The sequence below is a fragment of the Solanum verrucosum genome, unplaced genomic scaffold (genome assembly GCF_900185275.1).
Source record: "Solanum verrucosum unplaced genomic scaffold, falcon-dt-bn FXZP01000253.1, whole genome shotgun sequence".
NCBI lineage: Eukaryota > Viridiplantae > Streptophyta > Magnoliopsida > Solanales > Solanaceae > Solanum > Solanum verrucosum.
In genome coordinates this window covers 4,032,706-4,049,028 of record NW_026019984.1, presented here as the reverse complement: position 1 = coordinate 4,049,028, position 16,323 = coordinate 4,032,706, and the positions used below count along the sequence as shown (strand labels likewise).

At 34.9% G+C, this 16,323-nt stretch overlaps 3 protein-coding genes across 3 annotated transcripts; 2 read left to right on the top strand and 1 right to left on the bottom strand.

The window, feature by feature from the left end:
* Positions 1-1,602: 1,602 nt before the first annotated feature.
* LOC125818003 (cytochrome P450 94A2-like) lies at positions 1,603-3,264 on the top strand. Its single transcript, XM_049497503.1, has one exon. The coding sequence runs from the start codon at positions 1,614-1,616 to the stop codon at positions 3,186-3,188; it is 1,575 nt and encodes a 524-aa protein (XP_049353460.1). The 5' UTR covers positions 1,603-1,613; the 3' UTR covers positions 3,189-3,264.
* Positions 3,265-5,440: 2,176 nt separating this feature from the next.
* On the top strand, positions 5,441-9,362 carry LOC125817995 (putative disease resistance RPP13-like protein 1). The gene has a single exon (XM_049497496.1). The coding sequence runs from the start codon at positions 5,480-5,482 to the stop codon at positions 9,299-9,301; it is 3,822 nt and encodes a 1,273-aa protein (XP_049353453.1). The 5' UTR covers positions 5,441-5,479; the 3' UTR covers positions 9,302-9,362.
* Positions 9,363-10,759: 1,397 nt separating this feature from the next.
* On the bottom strand, positions 10,760-15,791 carry LOC125818004 (protein DETOXIFICATION 42). The gene is made up of 13 exons (XM_049497504.1): positions 15,679-15,791; positions 15,210-15,331; positions 14,802-15,041; positions 14,505-14,686; positions 14,252-14,387; positions 14,058-14,154; positions 13,860-13,960; positions 13,066-13,229; positions 11,862-11,933; positions 11,657-11,773; positions 11,463-11,558; positions 11,138-11,259; positions 10,760-10,948 (listed from the first exon to the last, which is right to left on the bottom strand). Exons 1-13 carry the CDS (start codon positions 15,723-15,725, stop codon positions 10,906-10,908), a joined length of 1,539 nt encoding a protein of 512 aa, XP_049353461.1. The 5' UTR covers positions 15,726-15,791; the 3' UTR covers positions 10,760-10,905.
* Between the last annotated feature and the right edge of the window lie 532 nt (positions 15,792-16,323).

Below are 16,323 nucleotides of genomic sequence, written 5' to 3'. Positions count from 1 at the left end.
TATGTTTGTCAATTAATAGTTTGATATAAAAATGTCCATATTGCTAATATTTTGATCCAAAAATATCTTTATTGTTAATATTATGATCCAAAAATGCCCTATCGTATTTTTGACCCAAAAGTATGGAGTAATAGGAGTATTTTTGCATCAAAATATTGCCGGCAAGAATATTTCTGGACCAAACTATTAATAAAGGACATTTTTATTCATTTTGACACAATTTAAAAACATTTTAACCCTTTTTCGTAAATTTAATGTAATGAAAAATGACTATAAACAAGAGGAACACATGAATTAAGTGGTAAATTATATTAATTGTTAACATTACTAAAAAAATGTTCATCTCAAAATACTTGTCAATTTACAATAGTAACCTTGAATTAATTAATTTTTTAAATTTAATTCTTAAAAAATTAATAACTTTTTAAAATAAACTATATTAATTACACTGAAAGAGTTGACAATAAATTGATAAAAATATCTTGTTTTTATACAAAATCTTTTAAAAACGTGTAAAAACTAATATGAGACAAACATATTATTTACAAACACGTGATAAATAATATTATTGTCAAAATACGGCAACATATTGATATTGACGACTTGCTAACTTGTGGTCTCAAAAACATTACACACTATGGAAAACGTGATCTAAGTAAGTGTTGTCGACAAGTGTTGTCGACATTCTCTTAACTAAAAGTCTCGGTGCAAATTTATTATTTTTAATAAAATAATATATAATTATTGAATTTAAAATTTAATTATTAATATTTAAAATAATTATTTTAAAATTTTAAAATTCAAAATTTATAAAATTAAAATTTCGACTTCAATATCTGGTCATCACAAAAACAAAAGTGAGCGGAGAATCAAGAATGCATATCCGTTAGTGCAAACTGCTATTCTTATCCTAAAGTAGTCATATGTATAGGATCTTTAATTCGTTTTTAAAAATAAAATTATATATTTATAAACTATACAAAAAAATGGCTTTAAAATATTTATATAAAAAAGTCATGATTAAAGTAAAATTCATTTGGCTTTTAAAACTTGAATGGTACTGCTTAAATTGCAACGGAATAAATAATACTTTCTTTGTCTCAATTTATATGACACATTTGAGATTTTAAGATTTAAACAAATCTATCTTTGACCATACATTTTTCATACATCTTTTAAATATTTTGAATTGTTAGTTATTGTGACTTATTGTACTTTTTACATAGTTTACAAATATATAAATATCATTTAAAAAAAAATTGAAGATTACATGAGCAAATTCTCGATCAAACTTAAATTGTTTGACTCTCAAAAAATAAAATAAAATTTAGTGATGAAACTTTTCACATTATTTATCAATACTCCTTCAATTTTAATTTGTTTTTCTGATTTGACTCAATACAAAGTTTAAGAGAATAAAAAAGACTGCCGACATACTCATATTTTTATTTTTTTATATTTTTTTAAGACATACTCATATGAAAAGGTATGAATACTAACATACGTAATGAATAAAAACTCTACAATCGTCGTACATACACAACACATTATATAACATAGACACTTCTCAAGCTTGTTTTCATCAACCAAAAAAAGAAGAAAAAGAGGAAAAAATGTTGTTCAACTTTGATCTTTCAATTAATATATTCTCACATCTTTATTTTTTCTTCCTTCCCTTAGTAATAGTCTTGTTATTTTTCATCATGAATATTTCAAAAACCATTTTAACCAATGTTTTCATATATCCCAAGTCTACCAAAATCCCAAGATCCTATCCAATTATTGGCTCTTATTTCTCAATCAAATCCAATATAAATCGTCGAATTCAATGGACATCTGAAATTGTTTTAAGTACACTACCATCTCTTACTTTTACACTTTATCGACCACTAGGCCATCGTCATATATTCACAGCCAACCCCTCTAATGTTGAACACATTCTCAAAACATGCTTTCATAATTATCAAAAAGGGTATCTTGGTAAAGAAACTTTAAAGGATCTTCTAGGCAATGGCATCTTTAATGCTGATGGTGAGATTTGGAAGTACCAAAGAAAACTTGCTAGTCATGAATTCAACTCCAAATCTTTACGTAAATTCATTGAGAATGTTGTAGATGTTGAACTGTCTGATCGTCTCATTCCTATTCTGGCTATGTCCGCATCTCAAAAAAGTGTTGTTGACTTTCAAGATTTGCTTCAAAGGTTCACTTTTGACAACATTTGCATGGTTGCTTATGGGTACGATCCAGCATATTTGTTACCATCCTTTCCGGAGGCAAAATTTGCAAATGCTTTTGAAGAAGTTGTTCGTATTAGTAGTGATAGATTCAATTCCCTTGCCCCGTTTATATGGAAGCTCAAACGAATTCTCAACGTTGGATCTGAGAAGAAATTGAGAGTTTGTGCAACACAAATTCGCGATATGGCTAAGGAAATGATTAAGCAAAAGAAGGAAAGATCAAGTTATAATAAGAGGTCTAGTGACGATCTTCTTTCAAGATTCTTAATAAGCTCATCAGACGAACAACAAAACATGCATGATGAAGAGTTCATTATAGATATTGTCATTAGTTTTATCTTGGCCGGAAGAGACACAGCTTCTGCTGCACTAACATGGTTCATTTGGTTGATTTCAAAGAATCCAGAAGTGGAAAAAGAAATCCTGAAGGAAATAGCTAACACGACGACGTCTTCCTTAACGTATGATGAAGTGAAGGACATGCCATACACTCATGCATCGTTATGTGAAAGCATGAGACTTTACCCTCCCGTCCCTGTTGATACTAAAGAGGCCATGCAAGATGATATATTGCCTGATGGGACATTTGCAAAGAAAGGAACGCGAATAAGCTATCATCCATATGCAATGGGGAGGGTGGAGGAGATATGGGGGAAGGACTGGCAGGCTTTTAGGCCAGAAAGATGGTTGAAAAGGGATGTCAAGACAGGGAATTGGAAGTTTGTTCCTAAGGATCCATTTGTGTATCCAGTGTTTCAAGCTGGACCTAGGGTTTGTTTAGGGAAGGACATGGCGTTCTTGCAAATGAAGAAGGTGGTGGCCGGAGTTTTACCAAGATTTAGGTTTGTTCCGGTGGTGGATAAAGGTGAGGAGCCGGTGTTGATAGCTTACCTTACTATTAAGGTGAAAGGGGGTCTCATGGTGAGGATTGAGGAAAGGACAAATTAAAATCGTCCTAAGGTAAGAAAAAAAAGATACATGTGCATGTGCATACGCGCGTATGCACATGCACATGTATGTATAAGAGAAAAGAAAAGAGAAGGAACAAGATGTGTTGGTCTACGTCCAATTAGAGTAATCAGTGTGCAATAAATGTTGTAGAAGGGGTTTTGCTAAAAATGATCTATATGTGTGTGAGGAAGGTGTTTTCCTTTTTCAGTTGTCTAGTCGTTTTCTTAATTGTACCATCTTATCAATGTTTATTGTGATCGTAAAATAATAAATAAATAAAATGTTTTAATAAAGTTGTTTATATCACTAGTGTTTTTTTCGATAGGAGATTCAAATCCTATGTAAAATTTCATAACTTTGGAATAGTAAAAGTTGCTTTGTTTGTCCCATTTGGAATTATCATCAATTAATCTTTTTGCTACATGAAATATACATTGTTTTCATGAGATTTTTGCCAAAGACTAGTTAGGTGGTTTGGAGTATTAAAATTTCTTTTTTGATAAAAAACTGTTTTAGTAAATTTTAAATGAAAATTTTGAATTATTTGTTTAATTATAGTTATTTAATTCAAATTCATTATTTATTTAAGGAGAATCTGCCTAATTACACAAATATTTCTATCATATTTATTAATTCTCTCTATAGTTTGAAAAAATTAGAGTACATTTTATCTCACTATTTAATAATTTCATACCAAATTTCAAGGCAGATACATGTGAATCACACTTGATACGCACTATATGCATGTATTCAGTGTGATTCACATGTATTTGGAATACCAGATATGCGAGTGAAAAATGAGAGTGGCGAGCGAGATGGGAGGGAAGCGAACGATATTTGTGTATGCCAGATACATGCCAATCCACTTTGATACAATATATCTAGAATAAATTACACCTAAGTTTGACCTCAGATATCTAGACGTATCAGGACACACCAAATTCTGATAAATTCATAAATTTCAAACTAACATACATCTAAATAATTAGCTTCTAAACTAGCAGAATTTCGATAATTTACCTTTTATTTAATATTCTATATATGCCGGAGTTCTTTTTGGTCAGCTCATTTTTTTAAATTTTTTATATCTTTGGTACTTTTATCTTTTTATTACAGGTTGCTTTAATATCCCATATTATTACTATTTAATATATATAAAAACAATTATTTACAGAATGAGTTTACCATTTTATCTCTGTTAATTATAAAGTGAATAAATTAAAAACTTAAGATTTTCAAAAAGTTCGACATTTTTCAAAATAATTAATTGTGAGGGTATAATAGATTAAACTTTTTTGTCCTTTATTGATTTGTCAAAATGAACCAATAAGTAATTAGAGACAAGTAAAAAAAAAGTGGACAAGTAATTAGGGACCGAGAAAATATTATTTTCTCTAATACCTTGTAAGTAACTATCTCTAGAAACTTTCCTTCCTTCCTAACCATTATGATCTCTCCACTATCACCATCCATTTCCATTAATGTTTATTAGGTTTGGATGTGTAGTTGAGAGGTATTGGTTGTTGGTTGGTGACAATTGAATTGGTTTAATTACTTTTGCTCACAAGTGCTGTACTTGGTCCCCATGCTGTAGTCCTTTTTTCAAGAGAAAAGAGCATATGGTTTCATAATTGATATATTCACTTCGTTTCGATTTAAATAATGAGTACATGGTTGTTGTAGGCCCAAGTAGCACTATTATGGTATGTGAAAAAAAATGAGCTTATCGTTTAATTTTTGATGAATCCATCGACATACATTTAAAGTTGACATAATTTTTCACTTAGACACCTAAACTAAGGCTTGTATTATTCAAACAACTGATGTAGGGACTAACTTTACCATTTTGACACTTTTTCACAATTCACACTTTGACATGTCATCGGCGAGTGTGTTTACACACTCTCTACATAGTTGGTTGAGTTAGCGAAAAAATATCAAAATGGCACAGCCAGACCTTCTATAGTGTTTAAATGGTACAAGACTTTGCAGTGGTATTTAAACTAAAGATGTTGCCAAGTACTTTAGTTGTCTTTGATGTGTCCCCACTTTCTACAACCCCCAACTACCCTTTATTATTCACTTGTGTAAGTAATGAATAGGCACATAGTTGTACCAATTACAAGTAATATCACTAGCAAAAGGAAGAAAGAAATCACTGATCATTCTTGTTTGCAAATTACTCTTAGCATATTCAACAGGTAAAGTAAAGTTGTTAGTAATTAAAGATAGAAACATTTATCAAAAATCATTTTGTGTTTTCTTGTTTTGCTTTGCAGATTTCAGAAATGGATATTGGCTTAGCAGTTGGTGGTGCATTTCTCTCTTCAGCTTTGAATGTTCTCTTTGATAGGCTTACTCCTCAGGATGATCTGCTCAACATGTTTCAGAAGCATACGAATGATGTTCGGCTCTTAAAGAAGCTGAGAATGACTTTGCTTGGTCTTCAAACTGTGTTAAGTGATGCAGAGAATAAGCAAGCATCAAATCAATTTGTGAGCCAGTGGCTTAATGAGCTTCAAGATGCTGTGGACTCTGCTGAAAATTTGATGGAACAAGTCAATTATGAGGTTTTAAGACTTAAGGTGGAAGGTCAGCATCAAAATCAGCAAGTAAGTGACCTCAACCTGTGCTTGAGTGATGATTTCTTTCTTAACATAAAGGAGAAGTTGGAAGACACTATTGAAACATTGAAGGATTTGCAAGAGCAAATTGGTCTACTTGGCTTAAAGGAACATTTTGGTTCGACTAAACGAGAAACTAGAACACCTTCAACTTCTTTGGTTGACGATTCTGATATCTTTGGAAGGCAGAATGATATAGAGAATTTGATTGACCATTTATTGTCTGAAGATGCAAATGGAAAAAATTTGACTGTAGTTCCTATTGTTGGAATGGGGGGTGTGGGTAAGACAACACTTGCTAAAGCGGTTTACAATGATGAGAAGGTGAAAAACCATTTTGGTTTGAAAGCTTGGTTTTGTGTTTCTGAGGCATATGATGCTTTCAGAATAACGAAAGGGTTACTTCAAGAAATTGGCTCATTTGACTTAAAGGTTGGTGACAATCTTAATCAGCTACAGGTCAAATTGAAGGAAAGCCTGAAGGGAAAGAAGTTTCTCGTTGTTCTTGATGATGTGTGGAATGATAACTATAATGAGTGGGATGACCTGAGAAATCTTTTTGTACAAGGAGATATGGGAAGTAAGATCATTGTAACTACACGTAAGGAGAATGTTGCCTCGATGATGGGTAGCAGAGCAATCAATGTGGGAACTCTGTCTAGTGAAGTCTCTTGGGATTTATTCAAACGACATTCACTAGAAAATAGGGATCCCGAGGAACACCCAAAATTTGAAGAGGTTGGAAGAAAAATTGCAGACAAGTGCAAAGGGTTGCCTTTAGCTCTAAAGACACTTGCTGGTATTTTGCGCTGCAAATCAGAGGTGGAAGAGTGGAGAGACATTTTAAGTAGGAAAATATGGGACCAGCCAAGTTGTTTGAATGGTATATTACCAGCGTTGATGCTGAGCTACAATGATCTTCCTCCAGATTTGAAGCAATGTTTTGCTTATTGTGCAATATATCCAAAAGATTATCTATTTTGCAAAGACCAAGTTATATACTTGTGGATTGCTAATGGTCTTGTACAGCAGTTTCATTCAGGTAGCCAATACTTTCTTGAGTTGAGATCAAGATCATTGTTCGAAAGGGTCCCAGAGTCTGAATGGAAACCGGAGGGATTCTTAATGCATGACCTAGTCAATGATTTGGCCCGAATTGCATCTTCAAAACTTTGTATTAGGTTGGAAGAGAACAAAGGATCTCATATGTTGGAACAGAGTCGGCACATGTCCTATTCCATGGGAGAAGGTGATGACTTTGAACAGTTGAAACCCCTCTACAAATTGCAGCAGTTGAGGACATTGCTTCTAATCGATACTGATTACTCACCTCCGCTAACCAAGAGGGTGTTGCATAACATATTGCCAAGACTAACATCCTTAAGGTCATTATCGTTGTCAAATAGTTGGATTGTGGAGTTGCCAGATGTGTTGTTTATCAAATTAAAGCTTCTCAGATTCTTGGACCTTTCTAGGGTGCTGATTGAAAAGTTGCCAGATTCCATTTGTGTATTGTATAACTTGGAGACACTTCTCCTGTCACATTGTAGTAATCTTAAGGAGTTACCACTGCAGATGGAAAAGCTAATCAACTTACGCCATCTTGATGTAAGCAACACTTTTAGCTTGAAGATGCTGCTACATCTAAGCAAGTTGAAAAGCCTCCAAGTGCTAGTGGGAGCTAAGCTTCTTGTAGGTGGTCATGGTGGATTGAGAATGGAAGATTTGGGTGAACTGCATAACTTGTATGGATCTCTATCAATTCTAGAGTTGCAAAATGTGGTTGATAGAAGGGAAGCTCTAAAGGCAAACTTTTGGGAGAAGAATCATGTTGACAAGTTATCATTGGAGTGGAGTGAAAGTACTGCCGACAATTCACAAACTGAAAGAGACATACTTGATGAGCTATGTCCACACACAAACATAAAAGAACTCCAAATCACCGGATATAGAGGGACAAAATTTCCAAATTGGCCAGCTAGTCTTTCGTTTCTTGAGCTGGTTAAATTGTCTATTGATTCCTTGCCAGCACTAGGACAACTCCCTTCTTTGAAATTCCTTTTCATTAGAAGGATGCATCGAATAACAGAGGTTACAGAAGAATTCTATGGAAGTTCGTCATCTGGAAAACATTTTAACTCTCTTGAGAAGCTTGAATTTGAAGATATGCCAGAGTGGAAGCAATGGCACGTACTAGGAAGTGGCGAGTTCCCTATACTTGAGAATCTTTCAATTGAAAATTGTCCGAAGTTGATAGGGAAGTTGCCTGAAAATCTTTGTTCTCTGACAGAATTGAGCATTTCAAGATGTCCTGAACTCAATTTGGAGACACCTCTTTTTAATGAGGCTGAACTGTTTACATCCCAACTTAAGGGAATGAAGCACATTGTTGATTTATATATTGTTGGTTGTAACTCTCTTACCTCCTTACCTTTTAGCATACTGCCGAGTACCTTGAAGACAATAACCATATCTCGTTGCCAGAAATTGAAATTGGATCCACCAGTCGGTGAGATGAGTTATTGTCACATGTTTCTCGAGAGATTGAAACTGCATGAATGTGTTTCTATAGATGATATATCATCTGAGTTGGTCCCAAAAGCATGCAAATTGAATATATCTAGTTGCCATAACATAACTAGCTTTTCGATTCCTACTGTGACTGAGAGACTCTTCATTTTTGGATGTCACAACCTTTCGGTTGCATGTGGGGGCAGCCAGATGACGTACTTGGGTATCGTCTACTGTGACAAGCTGAAGTGGCTGCCAGAACGTATGCAGGAACTCCTTCCATCTCTTAAGGAACTGGAACTGTTGGATTGTCCAGAAATAGAGTCCTTTCCTGAAGGAGGAATGCCATTCAATTTACAACAACTTCGAATTGGGAATTGCAAGAAACTGGTGAATGGCAGAAAAGAGTGGCGTTTACATAGACTCCCCTGTCTCAGAAAGTTAGTGATCGAACATGATGGCAGTGATGAAGAGATCGAACATTGGGAGTTGCCTTGCTCTATTCAAAGATTTGAGGTATCCAATCTGAAAACATTAAGCACCCAACTTCTCAAAAGCCTCACCTCTCTTGAAGATCTACGTATTGGTAATTTACCTCAAATTCAGTCAATGCTGGAAGAAGGGCTTCCCTCCTCTCTTTCTCACCTCACTTCACTTCAAAGCCTCAGCATCTTCTCCTGCCATCAACTCCAGTCTCTTTCCCTTCCCTCCTCCCTCTCCGAGCTGAACATCGAGGATTGTCCTAATCTCCAATCACTTTCCGAATCAGCACTGCCTTCCTCCCTCTATGAGCTGACCATCGCGCATTGCGCTAATCTCCAATCCCTTCCAGCAAAAGGAATGCTCTCTTCCCTCTCTAAACTAGATATTTCCAACTGTCCATTCCTCAAACCACTCCTAGAATTTGACAAGGGGGAATACTGGCCAGAAATTGCTCATATCTCCATCATAGCGATCGATGAGGAATACCTTTAATGATTAAAACGAGTGGTGCTCTCACAAATGTAAGTTTTTCTTTTTCCTCAGAAGCTTCCTATATTTGTTTACTTCCCTTGGCTTTTTTGTTTATTCTTTTCCTTTTTAAAAAAATCTTGTTGAGCAGCATGGAGTGTTTATTGCCATTATGAAGCCAAGAAATCATCTTCACTTTGAGATGAATTTAATTTTAGATTAAAAAAAAAAAGGTGATAAAATCTTTATATTCGCGTGGTAACACTGTAAAACAAAATCTAGTATAGATAGGAATTAAATAATTTCCTCCACAAAATTGCTAGCATAATATAATATTAATGAACAAGTAACTTTTTACCATGATCTTCATCTCTATAGCAATTCATGTATACTTCTTCTTTCCATTTTCAATGAGTTTAGAGTTATGCACATGTCCACTATCGAAGTCAAAGCTCTAATAGAATTCAAAGGTGTACGATACACAAGGTTTGTTTCCTATGTTACAAAAATACAAATGTTTGTGCAACCATGTTAAATCGAAAGTTTTTAGTTCTTGTAAGCATCATAGATCTGCTGTCACTATAGAAAATCTTTTTGAGTGAATCTATGTAGGATAGATTGTATTTGCACTATCCTTCAATGTTTGCACATATTTAATTGTGCCACAACATGACCATGAATAACTAAGGTTTGTCAATTGGTTGCTAAACTGAATATAAGGTGAGTTTTCTGTGAAGCATATAGATTTCCTTACAAATATTTATGTAGGTTGGTGATGATATTCTTGAAAGCATAAGAAGCAAGAATATACATCAATCATCCATGGCAACGTATACTTATGAGGAAACAATGGCTACCACCAGAACTTGTTTGTTGGGACATAAAAAGACCATGTCTAAGGTATGGAGAAACTTACAAGATTCTGTTGCATCAGTATGAATGTTGGTGGATGGTTTAAATGTGGTCCTGACAAGATTCTGTTGCATCAGAGTTGGGATCTCGCTAACCTTCCTTCTGTGAAACTCACTTTGTTGGATTGTTGGAAGCAGATGAGCCCGTGCAAGCATCTAAATAGGAAAAGATTTTATTGTCAGTACTTTTCTTTCTTCATTATTTTTTACTCTTGCTCTTCTCTCAAACCTGTTCTCGAGTCTAGAGTCAGTCAAAAACAGCCTCTTTGTTCCCTCAAGGGTAGTGGTAAGGTCTATGTACACCAACCCTCCTCATACCCCACCTGTGGGACTATACTGGGTATGTTGTTGTTGTAGTTAGTAGATTGTATTTTACTACTTAGTATTGACAGCAGAACAAAGAAAGATCTATCTCTTATTAATTCTTCTAGTTTTAGCTGATGCATATAAGCTATTCAAAATATGATGCTGTCTTACTTACTACACTTTGTTGCAATACACTGTATATAAACTATTTAAGATATATACACATATATGCATACATTTTTTCCATAACAAGTATAAATAGAATTAGATATATTTCGTATTTTTATTTGCCATCACCACAAGACACTAAACTATGATTTAATGGTGCTACTTTATTGACACTACAACAAGTAAAAATAGTTTTATAGAATATGAGTATCCACATATTATAATATTCTAACAGAGACTATTTTAGCTCTTGAGAAATTTCCATGGCCCTGTTCTAGTTCCTATCCTGCAAATGGACATGGTGAAATAGATTAGATTTAGAGCTATGTTGCTCGGGCTCTGCAATGAGGGGTACGTGTCGAATCCTCCAAAACTAGTGTCATTTTGAAGGACCTGACACGTGTGTAGCAACATTTTTGGAGAGTCTGAGCAACATAAATTTGGAGTGCATTACAAATTGACCACATATATATACCTCCAGAAGCCTGCTAAAGCTCTGAGACTCATATAGATGGTTAGAGCCACCCAAATTCCGACGAATTTATAACTTGATGAAAGAATGAACAAGAACACAATGCTGAATAAAGCCACTGTTACCTGAACACAAAATGCATTCTCAGAATTTAATATTTGTTGAAATTTACTGTTTTGAGGGGAGGGGAGGGAGATGTTTTGAGGAAAGCGCTGGCTTTAGTGTTTTGAGGAGATGGCGAAAAAGATGACTACATTTTAACTTGAGGATATGCTTGACTTGTGTTGTAGATAGAAGAAAAAAGAAAAGGAACGTCATGTGAGCTTACCATTGAGTAGGCAGAATATGCAAAGTCAGATGCGCCAAAGTTTACGCCATCAAAGACAAAGGCCAGGGCGTTGATAGGTTGTGTTGCCGCGACAAACTGAAATGGGAAGAAATTGTGAGGTCCAAAATCCATTACTTTACATCGAAAAGTTCTCTAAGGTGTATTGACAAAACATATTAGGATATGGTGGATACCGGAATGCCAATACCAATTAGGTGGATGACGTTGACGTCTTTTGTAAATAATCTAGCTCCAAAATGTAAACCAACTCCAAGGATAAGTGCTAGCACCAATCCTAGAACTAATCCCAACTGCAAAATTTTCAAGAATTGAAGGTCAAAAATAGTTCATCATTAAGGATACACGAACCTCTACTAATAGAACAGCCTAAGTACGTACCTGCAACACTCTTGATGCTGTAGCAGTAGCCCTACTGAAGTCGTTTTGAGCAAATGCACTTGCTAATATGGCCTGATAGAGAAAAGAAAGGTCAAAGTTCTGAATTTTGTTTACAATTTAATAGTTTTGATGCTTTTGCAGGTTAGATTTAGTACATACATGGTGATAGTTCACGTAGAAAAAGGGAACAGTTGATAGTTGGGGTGTGAAACTCGCAAAAATATGACAGTTCAGGTGTATTTTTGATTATTAGCTCTAAAATATATTGTTTCTGCACAGAAGATCAATATTACTTGGTAGTCTACATTTAAAAAAAACTAGCAGTGCTAATTACTATTTCACATTTGGGCTTCCTAAGTGAAATTTTTTGTTGCGTTATAGCGAACAACAATTTAAGGTGCTAACTCATTTAGAGAAATACGAATCCAGTAGCCAAAGCTTTGTTGATATGGAAACATCTTCCGGTGTACATATGGTGACCTGTGACAGGTTAGTTTGAGAGGGATAATGACGATATTTCTTCAGTAAATAAAGCAGGAATTCAAGGACTATATGGTACATCCTTGGATAGATACTAGATAGGCAGGGTGGTGACCGGTGACATAACATTCTTCCCTGCTTGTCTAACTCGAGCCAGATAGCAGAAATCACTAAGAATAGTAGTATTTAGAACACATGTAAGTCCATATCGAAAGATAAGGAAGGTGAGTCACAGGGGTGGCTCAATGCCTTTAAAAATGAGGCATATGCCTTGGCCCCCAAAATCGAAGGGCCTAATTTTTTAGTAATTACAAAATTATCATCAGTTTTTTTTAACAAAAAAAATAAAGAATGTTTTAATTTGTTTCGAAACATTAAAGAATGTTTCTTTTTTAATGGATCAATTTTTAAATTTAACTTCCACATGATATGTTTAAGACCACAGGATTAAAAAATATTTTGGTATATATATATCTTTAGTTTAAGATCATAAAAAAAATAAAACTTGTTTTATTAAAAAGAAAGAAAGAAATTGAATCTCAGATATAAAAAAAATAATTAAAATTTAGGCCTCCAACTTATTTTTGGCTTTAGGCCACTAATTAGCTTGAGCCGCCACAGGTGAGTCAAAGCGAAAAGACAACCCTGGTCGGACAGTAGACAAACAGGCAAGAACAGAAAGGCCCACTACAACAGTTGAAATGATAGGAAGATCATATATCACCTGACCAGCAACGGCCAAACCATCAGCTAAAAGAGATGTAGTCAACCAAACCTGCAAGCAGACCTGAAATGCAGCCATTTCTGTGGGTCCTAACCTTGCAGCTAATGATGCAGCTAACGTTACACAGAACGTCACTGCTATGACCCTCATTAACAATAGAAATCCTGAAATTCCGGAGAAAAAAAGAGGATGAAAAGTAAAGGAGACAACAGTTAATGAACTAATTCCATCTTATTGTTGGAGCATTAGAAACTTTCTTTTAATTAGTAGATCGAAAAGCAGAACGAAATCTAGTGAATAAAAGCATTTCACATTGTCAACAGTTTGATATCCTAAGAATCTGCCCGTCTACTCTTTCTGTATTCAACTTCCTTTTGCAAATGCCAAAGCAATCAGATGACATTACATAGGAACACGAATATAAGATGAAGACAGACCGAATGAATTGAACACGTTACAAAAATTCTGTAGACTAAAAAGATGAAAGAAGGGAGACATTAAGAATCTAACATAAGCATTTCTTAAGCCTTGTTATACCAAAATTATACGTTTGAAGAGTTGATTTCTGAGATGGTCACTCAACTAATAGTTATTCACTCAGAAAGTCACTTTCTTTATTGAAGAAAAATGAGAATCAAGAAGAAGAGTGACTTTCTAAGACTTTCTTTATTAAAGAAAAATAAGAATGAAGAAGAAGAGTGACTTTCTGAGATAATAAGTATTAGTTAAGTAACTATCTAAGAACTCGACCCTACGTTTGAAGTAAAGATTAACAACATCAGAGAAAACCTCACCATTTGTGAGAAATCGAGCAAATTGCATATACTTTAGACTAGGAGGTAAGAGATCAACTTTTTCCATCAATCTCCAAAACAGTATTACTGAAATTAGGTACCTGCACTACCAAGTCATATAAGAATCTACGTCAATGATATATCGGAAAACTATTCTCTCACAAAATTTGTTTTTATGGAGACATGATAGAGACTCACTGTGAAATTACATGAGCAATTGCAGCACCTCTGACACCCATATGGAACGCAAAAATGAATATGGGGTCCAAAATTATGTTTGTCAAATCTCCAGCCACTGGCGAGATCAAAGCACCAAAAGAAAAAGAAAGAAACTGAGTTAGATTTTTCTTAACTGAATTTGAACTTCATCTGTCAATTTCTTAGTAGCTCACCAGTTGCAAAGAGTGGAGTTTTCGTATCTTTAAATCCTCGAAAAACTCCTTGCATGGCTAATGAGAGAAGAACTGCCGGTGCACCGAGTGACCTCAATTTTAGGTACTCTTGAGCTGGTTTTAGCATGGGTGATCCCTGTAATATGAGAGGACTCAACGAAGGCAGATGGAACATATATTCAACGAGTTCAACCGTTCAACTGAAGCAGTTGAAAGTTGTGTCTGTTGCTACTTTATTAAGAACTTTACTTACATGTTTGACTCCCATGAAGCTCAATATAGGCTTTGCTCCGGAAATTAGAAAGGCGGCTTGGATGAAGCCAAGGATGGCACCGATGATCAATGCAGACGATGCAGATGGAATGTGCTTCTTTTCAGGCTTTGGCTTCAAAACTTCAAAGGATGTAGCTGTCGTTTTGGACTTGTACACACTCCCTGCAGAATCAATTGATATAACGGGAGACAATACCATTATCAAGAAGCGGAAGGAACTTAGATTAAATCTTCTCCATATAATAGTGTGATAAAAAAACATGGATTTCCAACATACTGTTTTGAGGTATTAGCTCTTTGTTTTCACTGTTCGATTGCGACTCTGTATCCAATCCTTCAACATCTTGTGATTGTATATCCTGGCTTTCGTTGCCTCGTGGTTCGGGACTTACTTTTGTGATGGCATCCTCCTCAGCAACAAAAGAGGTAGTGACACTGACAAGCGGAAAAATTGCAATCCTTGATGCTTGATTGAAAACAGCAATCGAAATCCCCACAGCAGCAAGCTCAACAGGACCTATATCAAACAATTTTTGAGGTTATAACTTACAAAATCTGTTTCTGTAAAGTGGTACTCCCTCCATTTCAATTTGTTTGTCTTAAACACCGTGCCAAGTCAAAACCAGACAAACAAATTGAAACGGAGGAAGTAGTTATAACTATCTTGCTAACGTCTAACGGTTACCTATTTGGCCAATGAATGCTGTATCAACCAGAGATGCAATAGGATCTGCTGTTAAAGCTAGTGCAGCAGGGAGCGCGATTCTTGCAATCTCGCGGCCTAACTCGTCCAATTTAAATACTGATCTGCTCATGACACACACAATTAATTGGAAAAAAAAAACAGAAATATATTACTAATAACTTGTGAAAAATTTAACATTTCAAAAACATCAAAAGGTTCTTAGAATAACTATCGGATCACCTAAAAGATAACTACAGGTAACCAACTAACCATCCTTAAAACCTAAAGTTAGTGCAAAAAAACTACTTATAAGGTGTTGGATACTCTTAACGGTGTAAGTAACGGTCCGGAGTTGGACAAAGTGGATAATATCACATAGCGCAGCAATAATAACATGTTAAAAAAAATAGGTTAATAGTTATATGTTTTACAATATGATCACAAATATGAAAAAGGAAAAGAGAAATACCTTGCTTCCCTAAAGAAAATGCAGAATGGAACTTCTTTCTCTGCCATACTAAATTGCTAACTCACCAAGAAAATTGTTTCCACTCCCCTGACTGAAAATGTCAAATTCTCAATTAACAAAACACAATCCAGATTTCCTTCAACATACATATAATGTACATCCCCACCCCCCACCCACCCTCACAACAACTTAACACACATGTGTATCGTCATCACCGGCGGAGTCAAAATTTTCATTAAGCAATTTCAAAAATATGAAAAAGTAAATACACAACAGTTTGATAAGATTACCCATGGTTCAATCTAGCCAACATATTAGTCTAACTTTTTATGGCTTGTCATGACTTGAGCCTACAGGACGTGGCCAGCACTAGAGAACCATTGCTGGTCCCCAAGCAAACCCTTGTCCTGGCTGACTTCTAAGTAGAAGACTAACTCAAGCGTTAGAAACTTAAGAAAAAAATTTAAAACAACTTACTGAATCTCAAAACTATTTGAAATCATATACCATTTTAACCTTGTATATACAATGAAATTTTCCAGCGAATGCAAAAATAGGTTAAGGAAAGATGCAACAAAGTAACAACTTACTTCCAAGAAAATTGAAATTAAGTTTCATTCAAAACTAATTAAGACCAAACTAAGA